Source organism: Akebia trifoliata, chromosome 11 (genome assembly GCF_017979445.1).
Source record: "Akebia trifoliata isolate Shusen 1 chromosome 11, ASM1797944v1, whole genome shotgun sequence".
NCBI lineage: Eukaryota > Viridiplantae > Streptophyta > Magnoliopsida > Ranunculales > Lardizabalaceae > Akebia > Akebia trifoliata.
This window is the reverse complement of record NC_141385.1, coordinates 48,346,710-48,366,447: the sequence shown is the minus strand read 5'-3', so window position 1 is coordinate 48,366,447 and position 19,738 is coordinate 48,346,710. Positions and strand designations below refer to the sequence as shown.

The 19,738-nt window shown below is 34.7% G+C and overlaps 2 protein-coding genes and 1 pseudogene across 2 annotated transcripts; 2 read left to right on the top strand and 1 right to left on the bottom strand.

Annotated features, from left to right (window-relative positions):
- Nucleotides 1–526: 526 nt before the first annotated feature.
- On the top strand, nucleotides 527–6,048 carry LOC147392292 (Rab3 GTPase-activating protein non-catalytic subunit). The gene is made up of 8 exons (XM_086460098.1): nucleotides 527–1,073; nucleotides 2,245–2,379; nucleotides 3,755–3,946; nucleotides 4,219–4,280; nucleotides 4,445–4,602; nucleotides 4,842–4,990; nucleotides 5,082–5,225; nucleotides 5,808–6,048. Exons 1-8 carry the CDS (start codon nucleotides 720–722, stop codon nucleotides 5,991–5,993), a joined length of 1,380 nt encoding a protein of 459 aa, XP_086316224.1. The 5' UTR covers nucleotides 527–719; the 3' UTR covers nucleotides 5,994–6,048.
- Nucleotides 6,049–8,400: 2,352 nt separating this feature from the next.
- On the bottom strand, nucleotides 8,401–13,176 carry LOC147392291 (cysteine protease XCP1-like). The gene is made up of 5 exons (XM_086459890.1): nucleotides 12,646–13,176; nucleotides 10,998–11,230; nucleotides 9,618–9,755; nucleotides 9,023–9,511; nucleotides 8,401–8,721 (listed from the first exon to the last, which is right to left on the bottom strand). Exons 1-5 carry the CDS (start codon nucleotides 13,133–13,135, stop codon nucleotides 8,581–8,583), a joined length of 1,491 nt encoding a protein of 496 aa, XP_086316016.1. The 5' UTR covers nucleotides 13,136–13,176; the 3' UTR covers nucleotides 8,401–8,580.
- Nucleotides 13,177–16,095: 2,919 nt separating this feature from the next.
- Nucleotides 16,096–19,364, top strand: LOC147392290 (abscisic acid receptor PYL12 pseudogene; annotated as a pseudogene).
- Nucleotides 19,365–19,738: the final 374 nt, after the last annotated feature.

The following is a 19,738-nucleotide window of genomic DNA, read 5'->3' as shown; positions in this document are numbered from 1 at the left end:
TTTGGTTGATAGTATTATTGTTTTTAAAGAGGTAAATGGATTGACTGGCCCAAAGTCTATGGATAGACTGACTGGGAGGGGTTTGCTATCTTTGGTCGTTGGATCGAAATTGTGTGATCTCCTAACTTACTCTATTATATGGGGGATACCCTGTCGAAGATTGTCTTGAGAATTACAAACTTTGAGGATTTGTAATTCTTGGGACTTATCCAAAACTCTTAAATTCGGAGAAATTTTCAACTTTTCTTTAAATGGATTAGGAGTTATAATTCCCTCATCCAACTTTGGTCATGCACTAACTCACATATCTTTGTTCAAGACAATGGTGTCAAAGTTGCCAAGTCACCCAAGTGTCTCACGATCATGGTGGTTGGAATAAGAATTTGTATGGTGTACTTATAGGTGATGGTTTGCAAGTTAGGTTAGATTCGTTATAGAATGTTCAAGGACTTAATTTCCTATTTACTTGGAAAATGTTTTTCTCAACAATTTAGGGGAATGTTGAAGTGATGAGCACATTTTTGGCGGAAAATAATTTGCTATTTACTTGGAAAATGTTTTTCTCAACAATTTTGCAACACAACAGATGCCAGCCATAGAAATAGAACGGAAAGGAAAATCAAAAGCTCTTCCGGTTTCTTCTTCTTCACTCAATCTTCTCTATCACTCTCATTTGTAATCTAAATTTCTTTTCTGAAACCTTGATGGAGTAGAAAACAATGGCGAAGCGAACACATTTAACTGAGTTGGGTTGCATCGCCTGCGAAGAATTGTCCGAGTTTGGTGCTGGAAAGGAAGGTTGGCTCGTAGACGATCCCACTCTTCTCTCAGCCCTATACACCGACTATCTCGCCCTCGCCAATCGATCTCTCGTTCTCATACTCAGCTGGAACAACGATGATCATGATTCTTATAGCCGTCCGATTAAGATCAGATCCTCTCTTTCTCCAATTGAAGGCGAGATCTCCGCCGTAGAATGGCTCATCTTTGATGATGTTCCTGTTCTTGCCCTAGGTACCTCAAATGGATATCTTCTCTTCTACTCCTTGGAAGCAGATCTGATTCACAAACAGGTATAAGGCGTTAATCCATTTTTCTTCTCTCTGTAATTTCGATTTGATCACTTTTCTGTCTTTGTTTGTATGTAAAATTGAAGAATCGCCATATTTCGTAATACTTAATTTTTATTTTATTTATTTTTCGAATTTTTGTTGGTTGGAACTTGGAATTTCTTTCAGATCAATTAATTAGATTGAGATAATCAGTTATACAGTCTTCACGATCGCATTTGATCTTAAAGTTCACTTTTTTTTTTTTTCTACTTTAGAGGATATTTTTTCATAGAGAATCATCGAAGGCAAACCTATAATCACGGATCTAGAATAATTTTCCAATAATATGTTGTTAACTTTTAAAATTTGATGAGAACTTACATGGGAAAATGAAATAAAAAGTTCATAACATATAAAGAATCATGCATTACAGCCATGATTCAAAGTTTCATGTTGTCTTGGTCGATCATTTTGGTTTCAACTGAGACTGGAGTGAAACATTGACTTCAAAACATTGAATTTTTTGGGAATCTTTTAGATTGTGTTAGAATATTTTGGAATGTTTCAGTCCAGACCATTTCACTTTTTCTCTTGACCAAAACATTGCCGATAAACGAGGTTTTAATCCCTTGTTACAACTTAAAATTTTACGAGTTCTCAAAGCTCCAAAATTCCCAAAATTGTTCCTAAAGACTCCTATTTATAGAATTTAGAAATGTCTCAACTTTCACGTCTGATTTTTTTCCTTTTTCTTTTCTTATTGCAATATATGGATTAATATTTGTCATTGCTTACGTGTTCTACCCTTTCTGTAAAATCATATATACACACAGTCACACACACACACTCTTGTTTCCATAGGTTATGATAGCCACATCCAAATTTTTGGGATGAGGATGTGATGATGATGATGATGCAAGTGTATGATACAAATCACAAGATGTATGATGAATGCACGTTTGCACATCTTACTAGTGACTAGGAAAGTTGGATGCATACATTGATTTAATTTTCATCCTCACTAAGTTTTTTTTTCTTTTATATTTGTGAATTTATAAGCATGTGCATCAGCCATTTTTGAATGTTACAATCGCAAGTACATTGGTCATGTTTTGGTTAATTCATTTCTAATTAGGTTTTAGAGCTGATGGATCATATTTTACTTGTTTTGCTCAAACTCTTGGACATACAGATGATACACCCTGGACGCATACTAAGGCTACGAGTCCGCGAAACCAGGAGTGGTCTTATGCAAGATACATCCTCAGAGGAGGTTTGTGTGGTCATGCCTGGTGTAATTGCTCGTTTTGATGGATCAACTATTCAGGTATGTTTTATTTCTTCACTTGTGGTAGTTAGGACTTAGGAGGTTGATTAGAATCATGGTTCAGAGTTTTGTTACATTTCAGAATGTTTTGGTGGAATACTCCTGTTTTGGCTGAGATTGGAACAAAACATCGACACTTGAAACGTTGAATGTTTCGGTGTAAACTTTTTTGGTTTTTTTTTTTTGATTAATGACGGAAAAAATAAACACAAACAGAGCGGGGAGGTCGAGCTGACCTACACCAAAAAGAAAAACACAAGAAGAAGAAAAAAAGAAACTAGAAGGAAACATGACACAAAACACCCCAAGCTAGGCCTCTGACAGATTACAAACAAACTCCCAGCGAACTAAAAGTCCTCGAAGAATACCCCTTTGAACTCTTTAAAGATCTTGCACCAAAAGAACAAGACCCCAATGACTGACAAACATATTAGTAAAGTCATACCTCTCTCTTCTCTTGCAAACTTGATCTTTAACACTAGCAAAGCAATTTTCCCTTTCTTATTTTCCTTTCTACATAGTCTTGTTGGTAAGTTGTTTTGATGTTTGATTGAAAAGTTAGGGGAAAGGCAATTACATAGTAGAAAGAGAGTTCCCTATGCACCAAAGTTACTCTTTAATCTATTGGAGTGTGACAATCCACAGCCTCATTTGCAATTCTTAGAGGAAAAGATAAGGATCCACCATTTCATCAAATCTCCATTGTGACTTTTTCAGTAACTATGAATTTTATTACAAACCTGAAAAATATATAAAGAGGATTTGGAGGTTGACAATCCTCGAAAAATAACCCTAGTTTGTACACTTTAAGTTCCTATCTAAAGAAGAAATACTCAAAAAATAACAATTAAAACAAGTGGAACACAAGTACTTTAATGCCAAGGGTAATTTCATGGATCTCCTTTTCCTTGCCGTCAATGACCCTCTATTTTTTCCCCTTTCCAATGCCCCTTAAAAGGGAATGTGTCTCCAAATAATAGTCCTACCCTAGAAGAGAAGGCTTTGGTGTGTCACTCCCAGAGAAGCTCAAGAATATACTGAGAAAACTACCAACAATTCCACTTAACACATCCCTAACTATTTTCAAAGATAACACATCTATTTAAGAGATGAGCTTGATCCTTTATTTCATGAATTGAATGGAGGAGCAAGATCCATTCAGCTGACCCCAAATTTTTTTGGATAAGGCTTTGATAATGATGACAAGATCTTTGTAGGAAATCATATATTTCTTCTTTGAGGGATTTCGTGTTCATTAAAAGGGTTCATGTTCGGCACTACTTGAATATTTTCTTGGGATCCTTCCAGTTGTTTGACTTTTTTTCGAGCCTTATGAATTTATGAGCCTAACATGCATTGCATGGTTGAGATGTAGAGATTTCTGCAACGGTGGTTTCAAGAAACACGTTCACGGATTTGGGATCAAAAGCTGCAAAAGAGAGAACCTGGGAATCTGGGAAATTCTTATGAAAGATTACCTTACCAGCTATGGAATGTTAGCAAGTATGGCCCATGTGGTGATGCAGCAATTACTGGGATAATGCCTCCTCCACTGATGGAGCTTCAGGTCAAATATCTTCTCTTGTTACTCAAGTCTACATATTTTGATTTAAAATAAGCAACATTTAGAAAAATAAGCAATACTTAAGGTATCATGCTTGTTGACTTGTATAGAGAAATGGTCAAGCCTCTTATATTGTTAACTTGTATGGATATACCATCCTGAGACGTTCATAAATGCATACATTTTCTATTCTTGGTGTTTTGCTTGTTGACTACAATGGAAACTTTCTGAAATTATTCCGGTATTTGAATTCAGCTACTTTTATTGTTGGACAGTCAAGTGAGCGTTACTATTGTGCAGTTATTATTGGAGTGGATGCTGTGATTTCAGCGTATAGGTGAGTATGGTTGATTTTAAAACTTACTATCACTGATTTTTTTGTCTGTATTTATGAAATCTCTTGTCTATATATCCACATTCATCTCTTTCTTCATCCTCCCTTTAATGGTACCTGGTGTTTACTGTTGGACTGTGCATTAGCTTACCTTGCATTTGATGCAGGCTTTCAGAAGACAGAAATAGGTCTTTAGTTGGAGCTATTCTGTCAAAAGTTGTGCCCGCCGCATTTTCAACACTTTCTTCTTTCTCAAAAATGATATGGCGGAGTGAGCCCAAGTCAGAAAGAAAATCGGAAGTAAAGTCCCAGCCATTTGCGAAAGGTGAATTCTCATTTACTAATAGAAACTCATTATATGATAAAAACTTGGTTCATTCTTGTGTAAGTTCATGACCACTGCACGTCTTTATTTAGCCTATCTTAAGTCCTAGTAGAGACTGCCCTGGTTGTATCTCCAGTTTGTAATAATTCATGATTGTATTCTATTTATTTGATGCTTTCGGCTGTTTTATCTATGACCAAACCTGTTGACTGATTTCTTGACAGTGTAATTTATGGCAGCATCTCCTTTGACATGTTTGAAAGATCATCCAAGAAAGGGAGAGAAACTCACCTTATCACCTAGTGGTACACTGGCTGCTATAACCGATTCACTTGGTCGCATTTTGTTATTAGACACTCAGGCACTTGTTGTTGTGCGGATATGGAAGGTTAGCTCTGGGGACTCCATGAATGAAACACTTCTGCGGCTCACTGGTTTATCCTTTTTTTTTCCTGACATCGGGCTTTGGTCCCTTTCAGGGATATCGTGATGCTTGCTGTCTTTTCATGGAGATGCTAGTTGATAGAGAGAGAGCATCGTCGAGTTCTACTTATTATGAACACTCAAAGAGTGACTACTGTCTGTGTCTAGCTATTCATGCACCTCGGATAGGAATAGTTGAGGTACAATTTTCTTACACTTGCAATTTTAAGTTGCTTGCCGTTCTTTAATCTGTGACGTGATCATTTTCATTACAAATGGCAAATGAGAAAAAGAGGTTCTAAATAGCAAAAAAGTGTTTTTTTTTTGTTGGTAATCTTTTGTTATCAATTTCATTATAATTTATTAGATTTGCATTTTAACAAGTATTTAAGAAGAGTTGTGCTGGATTGACCTCAAGCTGGAACCTCATATCGTACTTCTAGACGTGAAAAATATGGATATATTTTACTAATTTAACCATGATTTATGAACATAGAATGAGTGTAGCAACAATGAGGATGTTGAGAGTGAAGGCCGATATGATTTAAGAAAGCAAAAAAAAAAAAATTATATTCAAGGTAATTTAACAATGGTGCAATTGGAGATAAAATGAAGGCCTTTGAGACATTTTGAGTCTGTACAATGAAGATCCCAGTAAGAAATACATTAGTGCCTGAATTTAAAAATGCCCTACATAGTGAGTTCTTAAACATGTTGACTTAACTTATTCTTTACATTAATAGGGGTTCTTTTCTCTTAACTTCAATGTGTTGTTCATCCAGGTATGGCAGATGCGAATTGGACCCCGTCTTCTAACCATGCAATGTGCCAAAGGAAGCAAAATCTTGCAACCCACGCCTAGGTTTGGATCGTCATCAACCACTACATCATCTTATGTTCCTTTGGAAGTTTTTTTGTTGAATGGAGACTCTGGTCAGATATCAGTTCTAAACCGATCTCTCAATTGAGGGAGAAAAAAAAAAGGTTTCATCCCAAGTTCAATCAAGAAAATAATTTTTGTCTTTTTTGCAACTGCTGTTTCCTTTGGTTCTCACCACTGCTAATACCTCATAAATTTATTCTTTACAAACTGATTTATATGGATCTTTTACGAACAAATAAAAGAAACTCAATGGTTTGTTTGATTGCCCATGGAAATGGAAAATGGGTTTTTCCATTTGAATGGATTTTTCTGTGAAAAATGAATTTTCACACTCATCCCAAAATCTAGAAAAGACTGGATTTCATTTTCCCACCTATACCCATGGTGTAATGAAATCCATTCCAAATTTTAAACCATCATCTCTTTCCTCTTCTTTCAAACCACCAACACAAACACTGTTACCATTACCACTGTTGCTGATCACCACTGCCACCATCGCCGTTGGCAATCCTCTCTCTCTCTCTTCTGCCAGTTGTTTTGCTTTTTCTTCTTCTTTCTTTTCCTTCCTCCGCTTCCATCCCCCGGCTCCACCCTCACTTCTTTTTTGTTCTCTCTCTCTCCTCCGTCGCTTCTTTCTCTTCCTTTCTCCGTCTCTGCCCCTCGGTTCCACCCTCGCTTCTTTCTTTCTCTCTCTCTCTCCTAATTTTTATTTCCAAGGTAATCAAACCCAAAATATTGATTTTACCACCTGCCCATTTTCCCATGGATTTCATTTTCCATGAAAAATAAAATCCATGCAATCAAACAAGCCCTTATATGGAATTCCCCCAGAATCTCATTGACATCATTTGGTTTCTCAGTCTATCTGGTTGGTCGCATAACACTATGCGGTGGACACTTTGGCTAAAACTTGCCTTAAGAGGAGGGGTTGAGGTTTCCAATAGTCTATCCACAATTGCCACTCGCAAAAAATGTGCATTTGCAGGGTTTAAGATATTGTTGTCTGCCTAGTGTAATAATGCCTCCGAAGTCCGAAGATAAACAGAGTTTGGATATAAAGTAAATGCATCAACTTCAGTTGGGTAAGTTTTTCAACAAGGCAGTTTGATGCAGACAGCCTCAAACATGAATTTTCTAATCCAAGTTCTCCCATCGAGGATCCGCTTCCATAACACATCTAAATTTTTTCAGAAAAATTAGGGAACTTGGAGGTGACATTATATTTATGCATATATCCCATGAAGTATTGGGCAATAGTATTCTTTTATTATTATTATTTTGAGATTTTTATTGTTATTTTTCTACAATGTCAAAGATACTCTTAAGGATATTTCTTAGAAAAATTAAAGTTGAATGTTAGCATTTCTATTGACTAAAGAAAAAAAAAAAAAAAATGATTGTGACCTAAGCAATTCAGGTGATCTAGTTTAGGGCTCACTACATACTAGGGTAGTGGGACACTTGTACATTTGGCTCCATATGTATGAGCATTTCTCAAAATATTATTTCCCATTACAAAACATTCTGCTTTTGAAGAATCATCAGCCTTGCTTATGTCTGCTTCAAGGGCTTCCATTTGCTTCTCCATATCACTTAATCTCTTGTTCATTAGATCCAATCTTCTCTTTGCATCTTCATCTCTATCATAAATGTGCATTTTTCAAATTACCTTACTAGAATTCGTATGCAACAAAAATCGGTAATGGAAAATTTATTCATAATTTGATTTCATTTTCAGAAATTTGATAATATAAAAAAAAATGATCAAATATATTATGGGAAAAATTCATTTAATATGTTTCATCCTGAAATATTTTAGGAATGAGAGGATGCAAATTTTAAGCGAAAATATTAGAAAAACAAAATAAAAAATAAATTCATCCATGAAAATGTAATAATAGTATGAGCCAATAAAATTTGATTGAAGTTGAGGATTGTTTGTAACGGTGGGGGGTTGGGCTACAGCCAGCCAACTTAGTCTACCCAATCTTCCTTGTCTACATTCCTACTTATAGGATCCATATAAATATCTTGTTAGACAATTGTTCATAAGTTAAAAAATTATTATCTTACCAAAATTTAATCAATTTTAACATTTATGATGATATGAAAAAGAGTCAAAATCCAGAATGGTGTCTCGTTTTTATAAAATTGGTACGATATGTCTGATGTGTTTAAAGTTTAAACTTCAACAAACATGCCATGTAGACACCATATGCTGTTAAGGAACGGAACACCATTTTGGATCACTATTCTAACAAAAATAGATTTTGAAGTAGAAAATTTTAAACCACTTGTTTAACAATTAAACTCTAGGAAAGTGAAAACTACCACAGAATGAGCCACTTATATTAAAAGTAGATTCAAGCTAAATGCAGTCTTAATACATTGGTTGGACAATTATTAGATCAAAGTAAAGAGTCACAGTTATAAATATATTACCTTGATCAAAATCAAACTTTTTTTCTTTTTCGGTTTTCGATTCCAACACCAAAACAACAAAAACGAATCCTGTTGTTTCATTTCATTCTATCCTACGTGAGGTCTTCTATTATTGAGAGTGAGTTCAATTGTTCATAACTATATATTTGCATGCGAAGTCAGAGAAATCAATAACATTGACAATAAGCTTTCAAGCGACAAATTGAAAAGAAATCCGATATCTAAATTCCTCAACCCAACGCGGCAAGTGGATTCCTCTTCCATTGAAGAGGTTCGTGCTGGCTACCCGTCCCTTCAAACTTGGTCCATGGAAAGTTAAGTTTAGCCATCTTTCGTTTCTTCGGAGAAACACCAATGAAATCTCCATAGTTCTACAAAAAATGAGAATAAATTGTAATTTATAAGCAAGTTTTAATCGAAAATTCCACACTCATGATAAATGTAAAAAAACTTTACCATCTCCTAACATGAATCACGATCCTTCATTTCTTTCAAGACGTATTGAATGGAAGAACATGATTCATTCTTTTGACCCCAAATTTTTGGGATAAGGCTTTGATGGTGATGAACGAATTAAGTACATAAATAACTCTGTGACATGTTTGAATCCTACTCTTAAGTGTATGTATCAAACTTTAGATTATAAAACTAACATTAGGTTGAATTTCGAACCTTGATACAGATCAATTCTTCGATGTCGCAAATGGGATAATTGTGAGGGCAGCAATAAATTGTTCCAGGACAACATACAGCATTCTCATACCCACAACAACCGTAAGTGAGGCAAATATCATAGAACTCATCGATACAACAACAAGTCTCGTCCGATGGGCAAGAAGTGTAGTCTCCACATTGACTAGGTGAAGGCCCTGGAGGGGGAGGTGGTGGTGGTGGTGGTGGAGGTGGAACAGCTGGAGAAGGATAAGGAGAAGGCGCAACGGGTATTTTAGTCGGATAAGAAGCCATGTCATTTATTGCACACACACCGTACTCTAAATCGGTGTTCCTCCTTATGTATATGTACCCCTCCATTCCCCAAGAAGTTCCCCATGAGTTCTTGACTATCCAATAATCTTGGTCATCTTCAGAGCCATAACCGACGATCAAGACTGCATGATCAATGTCATTTGGATTGCTCGAGCAATCTCCGTCGTAAATTCCCTAATAAATTATCTCATTAGGATTGAATCAAATGGTTTGTACTAATTCTATTTGAAATTTAATATTTACGTTGAAAATTAACATCTACACATATATAATTAATTACCTCAGTATATAATTGGAAATCGATAGCCGATCCATCGATCCCCACACTGATTGGTTGATTAAGAAGGGCGCAAAGGAGAGCACTCTCTTCTGGGGCTAAATCTTCATAGCCATCAATAGTCACTATTTTGGTTTCCTCCTAATAAACAAAATAATTTGAATCAAGCAATGAAGAAAAATGATAAAATTTGGTTTTGAGGAAATATTTTCTTAGTAAGTTTTCGAATGAAAATGTAAACTTTTCTTTTCCTCCAAATGCTTTAGGTGTAGTGTTCACCTGAGGAGAAAAAACTGCTAAAGTTACTAGTTTGATTGTTACAATGTAAACGAAATAAGGGAAGAAAATAGGAAGATGGATGATTCGAGGTAGGCGGCGGACCTCCTAGACCGATTTGAGATTGTCAATCTCCTAAATTTAGAAGAATTTGAATGATATTTGTGTGAAAAAAAAAAATAGCAAAAATAACACAATCACACAAAACACAAGGATTTACGTGGTTCGACAGTGTGCCTACGTCCACGGAACAGAACTAGAACAATAACTATTTTATCATAAGTTTTACAGTCCTAGAGATCTCTATTAATATAACTAAGAGTTAGCAAAACATATAAAACTCTCCCAAAAATAGAAAATCCTTAAGAAAATATTACACGATTGCCCTTTTCGGATCTCTGGCAAGGATGCTGCCCTCTGCACACCCACAACTCTGCGTAGCGCAATAGAATACAAGACATTTACACAACAATTTGACATTTCCTTTTCAAATCAAAATACATGAAATATTTACGGAGTAAATCGCTAACCAATAAATCCTAATTTAATTCAAATTCACTTTATAATTCATAATTTCAATCCAATTCCTAATTCTAGTCCCTATCAACTATTCCTACCATTAATATGTAATCCAACCTATGATATTATGGGAAATGTTCAGCACCTTAAGTTTTACCCTACACTTTAACAAACGCTTTTTGTCCTACATGGGTTAAAAGTTTTGGAATGAGCTGATTTTTGGTGAGGATGATCTCTATGATTAGAAGATCATCCTCCCCAAAAATCAGCCCATTCCGAAATGTTTAACCCCATGTTTACAAGTTGAAAAATTGTAGACCGTCCATTTTTTGTAAACCATATTTGATGGGGTTAGAAGTTTTGGAATGAGCTGATTTTTGGTGAGAATGATCTCCTCACCATAGAGATCATCATCACCAAAAATCAGCCTATTCCAAAATTTTTAACCCATGTAGGACAAAACACGTTTGTTAAAGTGTAGGGTAAAACTTAGGGTGGGGAACGGGACTCATAATATTATTGTTCTCCTCATTTCTAATAGTTGGGTACATTACATTATCAATGAAAAATTACTTTAATAAAGCTAACCTCGGTGACGTTACCAGTTCCATTATATCCAGTGTAAGGATAGCTAGATTCGGTGTCGATCCCTCCATTTCCTATGATCCATTCAAAAGCATAGTCCATGTAACCTCCTTCACAGCCATCATTAGTTGCATCACAATCTACAAGTTCTTGCTCTGATAGACTAATAAGGTCTCCAGTGACAATAGCATTTATTCCTTCCACAGCTCCGGTTGAAGAAAATGCCCAACAACTACCTATACAAAATGATGTGATAGTAATTATTAGGAGACTATGAAAATGAGACTAAGTTGAATATACTTTCAAACACAATACAAATAAGTTAGTTTTTTTTTTTTTTTTACCTAATTTTTATATAGTAATCTAAGTATTTGAAGTGCATTTTGAAAAAAATAAAATAAAATTTCACTAAATCATCAAGAAAATACAATATTGATTTATGATGAGTAAACCTAATCTTGCATTTTGCAAGGAGGTAAACCTTAGATCACCAATTTAACAAGGGTGTTTCTAAAATACCCTATAGAGTTGTGCTGCAGTGACCTCAAGCTTAGACCTCATATCACACATCTTGACATGAAAGTGGATAGGAATCATAGATGCTTTTTCACTCGTATCTCGAAGAAATGATCTATGATTTTCGTACACTTTCAGTTGGGATGTATGATGTGAGGTCCAATCTTGAGGTCACATCAGCATTATTCTACCAGAATATTGCAAGGGTGACCTCAATTCAAATTTTGTTGACGTGGAGGTGTGTATGGAACAATTGATGATTTTTATCGAGATACGAGTGAAAAGCATCTATGATTGTGTGTGCACTCCACGTCAACAAAGTATGAATTAAGGCTTGTGTTCGAATGACTTCAATTCACACTTTTCTCGATGAAAAGAGTCATGTTGGACTGAATTCAAGATTGTACCTCATATCACACTTTCTTGATGTGGAAGTATGTAGGAACCTTACATGTTTTTTCACTCGTATTTCAATGAAAATCATCTATGATTCTACACACTTCCAAATTAGGAAAGTGCGATATAAGGTACAATCTTGAGGTCACTTAAGCATGATTCTAATGAAAAAAATCTATGGTTCCATACACACCTCAAGTCAGCAAAAGTGTGAATTGAGGTCAATCCAACGTGACTCTTTTCAAGTTGGGATCCAAAATGGTGTCCAGCTTCTATAACAATGTTAGGTGTTTACGTGACATATTTGTTTTGGATTTCAAACACATAGGATTGCGTGCACAACTTGATTAAGAGCCCTAGACGTTTCAAATGATAGGTAGACCTCACCTTTATTATAAGAACGGGACACCGTGTTGAATGCCTTTCCCATAAGCAATCATACAATGTAATTAGTTTTATCATGGCCACTTCCCCAAGAAGTTATTTTCCTAGAAAACATTTACTTGAAAATCGTGCATACCCTGCTCCCAAGACTTAAGCAATCATACAATGTAATTAGTATTCTCATGACCACTTCCCCAAGAAATTATTTTCCTACAAAACATTTACTTGAAAATCGTACATACCCTCCTTTCAATACTTGGAGAAAGGGTTTTCTAGAAACCTACTTAGAATCCACTCAAAACAAACACAAGAACTACCACCAAAACAGAACAATTAGAAGATCAAGAACACTTACCACAGCCGCCCTGATCTTTAACACCTGTCACGACTCCCTTCTTTCTCCAATCCAACGACGGTGGTGCCTTACACGTGTCAACATCAGCTTCCATCTTCCTCAATTTAGTAAAATTATTATTTTTAATTGGTTTTGATATCTTAGACAAGTAAACCTCTCTGAACTCCACATTACTCATATCTGCAAACTTGTTTAATCCCACTAAATGCCTCGACGTCGAAGACCCTCTCTTCGAATTCCTCTCTGTTACATAGTTCAGATTCTCTCGAAAGTTCTCGAACCTTCTAACCATCTCTTCTGCATGTTTGTATACCTTTCTATGTTTCTCTTTCCATTGTTGGAACATTTCGGTAACTCGTTCTTTTGAAATGGTCAACTCGTCTGAGTTGTGACCCAGTATAGAGAACTCGCTCGAGAGACATAAACAAAGGGTAGAAATGGTTGCCAAGAGGGAGAAAAGAAGGACGAGTTGGGTTATTGGACGATCCATTCTTCTCCCAACTCGGTGGTGGGTTCAAAATGTAGTAGAGAAACAGAGATGAATATATAAAGGAGGGGAGACTAGCAGTTAGTCTTCCAAGTAACCTTATTAGATTGGTAGGTATTAGCTTATTGTCCGTTAGTTTTTTTTTTCTGAAATTACATAAATGTCCTTTATTTTTTAAATTAATTATTTATACCAAGTAACCTTAGAACTTGTGTATTGGTGGAAATAAAATGGGTGGGTCTATTGGCACACACCGAAAAGGCTGAATGCACCCACTTAAGTGACATTTGTAAGAAAAAGAAGCAAATTATTATTTCACCCTTTCTTTTTGGCTTATTGCACCCATCATTACCTATCGAATAAAAATCCAAAACCCACTTTTTTTTTTCTTCTTCCTTCATTCATCCTCATGCTCTTCTTCTTCTTCATAGTCATCTCCTTCTTACTTTTGTAAGAGATTGAATCAATGAAGATTAAGTTTTAAGGTTTTTCTTTTCAAGTTATCTTATATATTTTTTTAAACTTTCTTTTACTTTTTAGCATATCATTAAGGAAGATGGAAAATTACTATTAAAATCTTAAAACAATGATTTTGAATCGAAGAACTTAAATTTTTTTCGATAGTTCTATTCGACAGACATTTTTTTATTTTTTATTTTAAAGAAAACACTTTTAAAACATGTTTTGCATCTTTGACGATTAAAAAATGTGACTTTTTCATTTGTAAAAAAAAAACGTCATTTTATTTCCCTTTTTCATAAAAAATTAAACACTATTTTTTGATACATAATAGAATTTGGTGATTCATAAATGTAAAAATATGGGATTTGATGACAATAACTTGATTTTATGATTTATCATTAGATATATATGTAGAGGTAGATTTAGGTCTTACCTTAAGTTAGTCTACTTTGCTGCTCTGAAATAGTGCTCCTAACTTTTCTGTGATGGCATGAGTGTGGTATGTACCAATAATCCTTCGACGATCAAGTTAAAATTGCAGAAATGACTAGCAAGTATTAACTCGAATCTCTAAGGAGCAAAAAAGGATCCCTCGCTTAGGGTCATCCCTTGAATATATAGGATACCCCAAGATTAGGGTTTCACCCTTATTCGGGATTTGATCATGGAGCCCATGATCACATGGATCCTAAATTGAATTGGAATCTTCCTTATTGTGCTTCAGGATTCTTCGGATTTCTCCTATAATCTTGGAGCTTGATACGCACGATATGGGCTTGTGCAAATATACTGATTAAGTTTGCCCTACCAGTAGGGTAGACCTCCATCTATGTTCTACCATTTTAATGCCCAAGATTGGATTATTGACTTGCTCTAAGTACTACTTGCTCTCAACAGTTGCTCTTTAGCTCATGCTTTCATTAGGACACATGTAAGATCTTGATGAAATATCGATTTTACCCTCTACAATATATATTTTTCATAAATTTTAATATATATTTTTTTATCAATAAATAGATTCAGTAGATACCTATTGAAGGAAATTTTCTACTAGACATGACAAAATCGATTTGATAGGTACCTATTGAACATATCTTTCTCATGAGAACGACTTTGATTCGATTGAAAATTTTAGGGTAAGAAAAATAAGTAAAATCAAAGCTTAAAATCTTCATTGAAATCCTTTGAGAGAGAGAAATAGCGAGCGGGGGGGAAGAGGAAGAGGAAGAGGAAGAGGAAGAGGAAGAAGAAAAAAATAGATCCAAAATTATCATATTAAAACAAATCAGGTTTCATGTTTGATTCGATCCATTAAATGCCCTAAGTTGATGGACAACTCCTGTGATAGTTTTTAAACACTAATGATTTTATGACTAGAAAATTTTCACTCGATCTGTACTTGGTTGATGTCGCAAGGGCACAAAATCGTTGATCATTTTTCTTGTGTATCTCGAAGAAAATATCTATGATTATGTTCCCTTGCCTTGTCAATCGTGTATAGACCGAATGAAAATTTTTGAGTCAGAATATCATGACTCTTTTTAAAATACTTTTTTCTTTCTTTTTTGGACTATATTTATTTCAAGATAAGATTCTATAGAAAGAAATTACTTACAACGAAATTTTCAAGAGATTTGTCCATCCACTTAGAGTGGCTTTGTTTGAACTTTGGAGAGATTGAAGGGTGTTCTAGTAATTTCGGGTAAAGAGGGTACCTTTGGAAAACCTCATGTGCATTTCCAATAGCCTCGTCTGCAATTCAGCCTGTATGACTAGTGAGTAGAGTATAGTGTAGTCAACAAACAGTCAAAGAGCAAGTTTGGTTGGACTTTGACCATTAGAGATGTGCAACTGTTTTTTCTTGGATTTTATTAGGTGAGGAGCCATAAATACATCACATTTGGATTTACTCTTGTGTGTCTAATATACAAACTTCTATTTGTATGGTTAATTAGAGCTTATTCCTCGAGATCAATCATTCTATTATTGAAATCAAGGAGATCAAAGGGCATTTTAGGAATAAAAAAATAAGAGAGATTTGAATCCATTATTTTTGTCTTTTATTTTGAAAAATAACTTAGAAATATTCTAGTTGCATTTAAAAAACAAGTTCAATTGATAAAATCTATAAGTGATGATATCATAGACTTGCGTTCAATTATCAACGTCATCGAATTAGGTTTAGTATTCTCGTGGTCTTGTTTTGAACATTGCAAATGACATTTTTTTACCTAAAAATGTATCCATACGTCTACGAAAGTTGAAAGCAAGATGTTGACCGGGTATTATATATATATATATATATATATATATATATATATATATATATGAAAAGATTGCATGGATCAACAACCATGGACCGTCCACATTTGGGTCACGTGGACTGCCCAATTAGTCCAAATGACAACTCAGTTTTGTTTGTGATTTAGATGAAAAAAAATCCACCCCATTCCCCCCTAAAAAAAAAAGGTATTTTTTTATGTTAAATCTTGAGTTTAAAAATGGATGGTCATTGAAATCCTATATTTAAAATTTAAATCCAATAGTGAAAAAACTATATTTGATCAATTCTATTTATTTAAGAGTTTATGAATTTTATGTTCTATATACACGTGGTACCCAATGGTGTATTTGGGCATCATGTTGACATGTGATCTACATAACCCCGTCTTATATATATAGGTCTTATTCGGCAGCCAATGTTAGGGAGACGATGTTGAGAGACAAAATTTGTCTTATATGACTTCAAAGTTTCAGATTTGACTAATCTTTTTTGTGTGAGGATGATCTCTATGGTGAGGAAATCATCTTTACAAATAGTCAGCCCAATCTGAAACTTCTAATCTTATCAAAAGTGATTTAGAATTGTGGACCGATAAATTTTTACCGTTAATTTGTAAATCACTTTTGATGGGGTTAGAAGTTTGAGATTGTGATGGTTTTTTGTGTGGATGATCTCCTCACCATAGAGATCATCGTCATCACAAAAAATCAGCCCAATGCTCCAATCTGGAACTTTTAGGCTATATAGGACAAATTTTAACTCCCAATGCTGAATGCTACCCTATATCAGTAAAAGTGAAATATTTGGTCCAGAAGTTCATTTGGTCTCCATGTTTCTAACGTCCACATAGTAGAATAATATAAATCAATATTTTAAAATATTAAATATCACTAATCTTTACTATTATAACGACAAAAGATAAGTATATATTGTTGATGCAAATTCACATTAGATTTTTTTTTTCTTCAGAAGTCTGAACTACCGTTTACCTTGCATCGCATGAAATGATGATATCCATATTAAACTTATATTCTTTATTTGAAAATTTTAAAATAAACTCTTAAATTATTATAAAGATAATTTTAATCTTATATAAATATTATTTTTTGTAATTCTTGGTCCAACGCTTATGCCATCCACTAGAACATAAAAGTAGTGTAACTGATGAAAATATATACACCTTGGGATACACGATTCCCTCAAGGTACACATTTTTATGGGGAAATACAATTTTGTATTTCGAGGCGTACAGATCTACGATTCCCAAACTTGTCACGTCAGGAGAAACGATTGAGTGTGCCACATGGGATAGTCAGATTATCACGATTCTAGGATAAGTCTAAATCCGTTATAAAAAAAATAAAAAATAAATACATGCTAGGCATGGTTTAAAAAGTTGTATCTTGTTTCTCCCTCTTATATTTATTTTAATAAAATTATAATTTTTTCTTATTGAAAAGTAGATTAGTACATTTTTAGTAGCAAAATCTTTAAGTTATTTACATACTAATCACTTATCAAAAATTAGTTATTGTATATAAAAATATGAACCCCTAGGTTTTTAAGGTTTGGGTTTGAGATTAAAACCTTATATTTTCTTTTATTGTTCTCCTTTGAAAGAAGATTTAATCTACCCATGAATGCATACATTATAATTAAACTAATTTATTGGTTTTGTTCTTTATTTTCTTCATAATCATGTTGAACAGATATCTCCAAATTCACAACACCTAGCACACCTTGAATTTAATAGGGTTGAAAAATTTTAGTCCAACCCTAATTTTTCTAGCTAAAGATCAATGTCCTAACCTATATTTTTAACATTGGGTTAGCGTGCCACGACTGTCAATGGATCGGGTTGGGCCGGGTTTAATAAATAAAACCTTACTCTAAGTCCGATCCACTTCCACCTACATTCGGGCCGAGTCAGGCGAAACCCATTTTCAAAAACACTACAAAGGTAAGGGAATCATTATTAATTTATTATATATTGTATTTAATATACTATCGCGGGTCGAGTCAAGTCATCCACCGGACCTACACTCAAATTCCAAATCCAACCCGATAGTTAAATGGACTAAATAATAAATACAAACTCGGCCCATTGACAGCTCTTGACAATCGAACCATGATCTCATATTCTCTTTGAGTCGTGATAATCTGATTGAATTTATCACATGGAGTAGTCAGATTATCAAGATTCATTCTCTTCACAAACAGTTCGACCTATGATTTTTAAACTCGTCCTAGACCGAGACGTATCGTCCGAGTTAACTCGGTATCAGAGCTGAACGAGACCAACTCATAAAGTCATTTTTTTGATCAAGTTTTACATCTCACGTTTAATTTTTTGAGTTGTCTCACAAGATATCTTAAATGTATCGGAAAACTCATCTGAGACGACTCGATATCGGAACTGAACGAGATGAGATGCGATACCAAGTTTAAAAATCATGGTCCGACTCCACTTTAACTGTCTCGAGCCCACAACTTCATAAACGGACCGACCGTTCTTTACCTGTCTCTAACCCACAATAACGGTTTGCATACGTGTGTACACAATCTTACAAAGGCGCCGCCTTCCAATGAAAGAAGGGAAAAGATGACAAAACACGTAAACCAACGAAACAAAGGATAAAGATTTGAAACACTTTACCCGTAAAATCCAAACAAATCATCGTCAAAGACAAAATCAAGATACTTACTACATTTAGCAAAAAGTTGATTTCCAAAAGGATCATTTATCTCTTATTTTTTAATTAAAAGTCTCTTAAACTGGTAAAATATATCATTATTTATTTAAACCCCACTTCTTCATGCAGCAGCCTTAAAATTACTAGCTGTATATTCTAAGTTCATGCAGAAGTGTTTTGAGATCAAGAAGACTAATTATTACTAGGTAGTGATTCTAACTTTATGTACAAGAGTTGTAGTCTACAATTCGAACTAAGGACAGTTTGTTGAGACATATTAAGAAGCCTTAACCCTAGATATTATACAATCGCGATTCGCTACCACACTCATGACCTCTCACCTTGCCAGTGTGGTTCGTGCGTAATACAAACTATAGATGCACCCTTACCTCTTGTGTGGCCCGTTGTTCCACGTTTCGGTCAACCTCAAACCTACAAGAAATTCATCAAGAGTTGCACTATGTGTAGTGGTGATGGTGGCATCGATAGTGTGCGTGAAGTGCATATTGTGTCTGCTCTCCTTGCTAGCTCAAGCATCCAGCGGTTGGATACGCTCGATGATGAGTCACATGATGAGTCACGTGTGAGGAGGTTTAGCATCATTGGTGGGGATCATCGGCTCTTGAATTATCGGTCTACAATGACACTTCATGACGGGGATGGGAATGGTTAGAATGGAAAGACGGTTGCGGTGGAGTCTTATGTGGTTGATGTACCAGCGGGGAACACTAAGGAAGAAACATGTTTGTTCACAGATACAATTATAAGGTGTAATCTTAGTCTTTGGCTTTGATCACTGAGCATATAGAGCATCTTCTTCTGATTAATCAGTTGGTCTATAGTTTATTTTTGTAGTAAGAAGATAGTTTTATATAAAACATACTTTAGTTCTAGTTTTTTTTTTTTTTTTTTTTTTTTCTTTCTTGGGGAAATAACTAAAACAATTATGCATCTTACCAAAATTACTGAATCAATTCAATTTTTTTTTTTATATATATTTACAAAAATGGTCATATATCCAAAATTGTAATTTTATTTTTGCAAAAAAATTACAATTAAGTACCTCTAAAGGTACAATCACCAGGGTTTTTTTTTGTTATCGTGGGTGTCCCCACCCTTTTGGATGGGAATACTCCCACAGTCACACGCACTGCCCTCTCAGAAAAT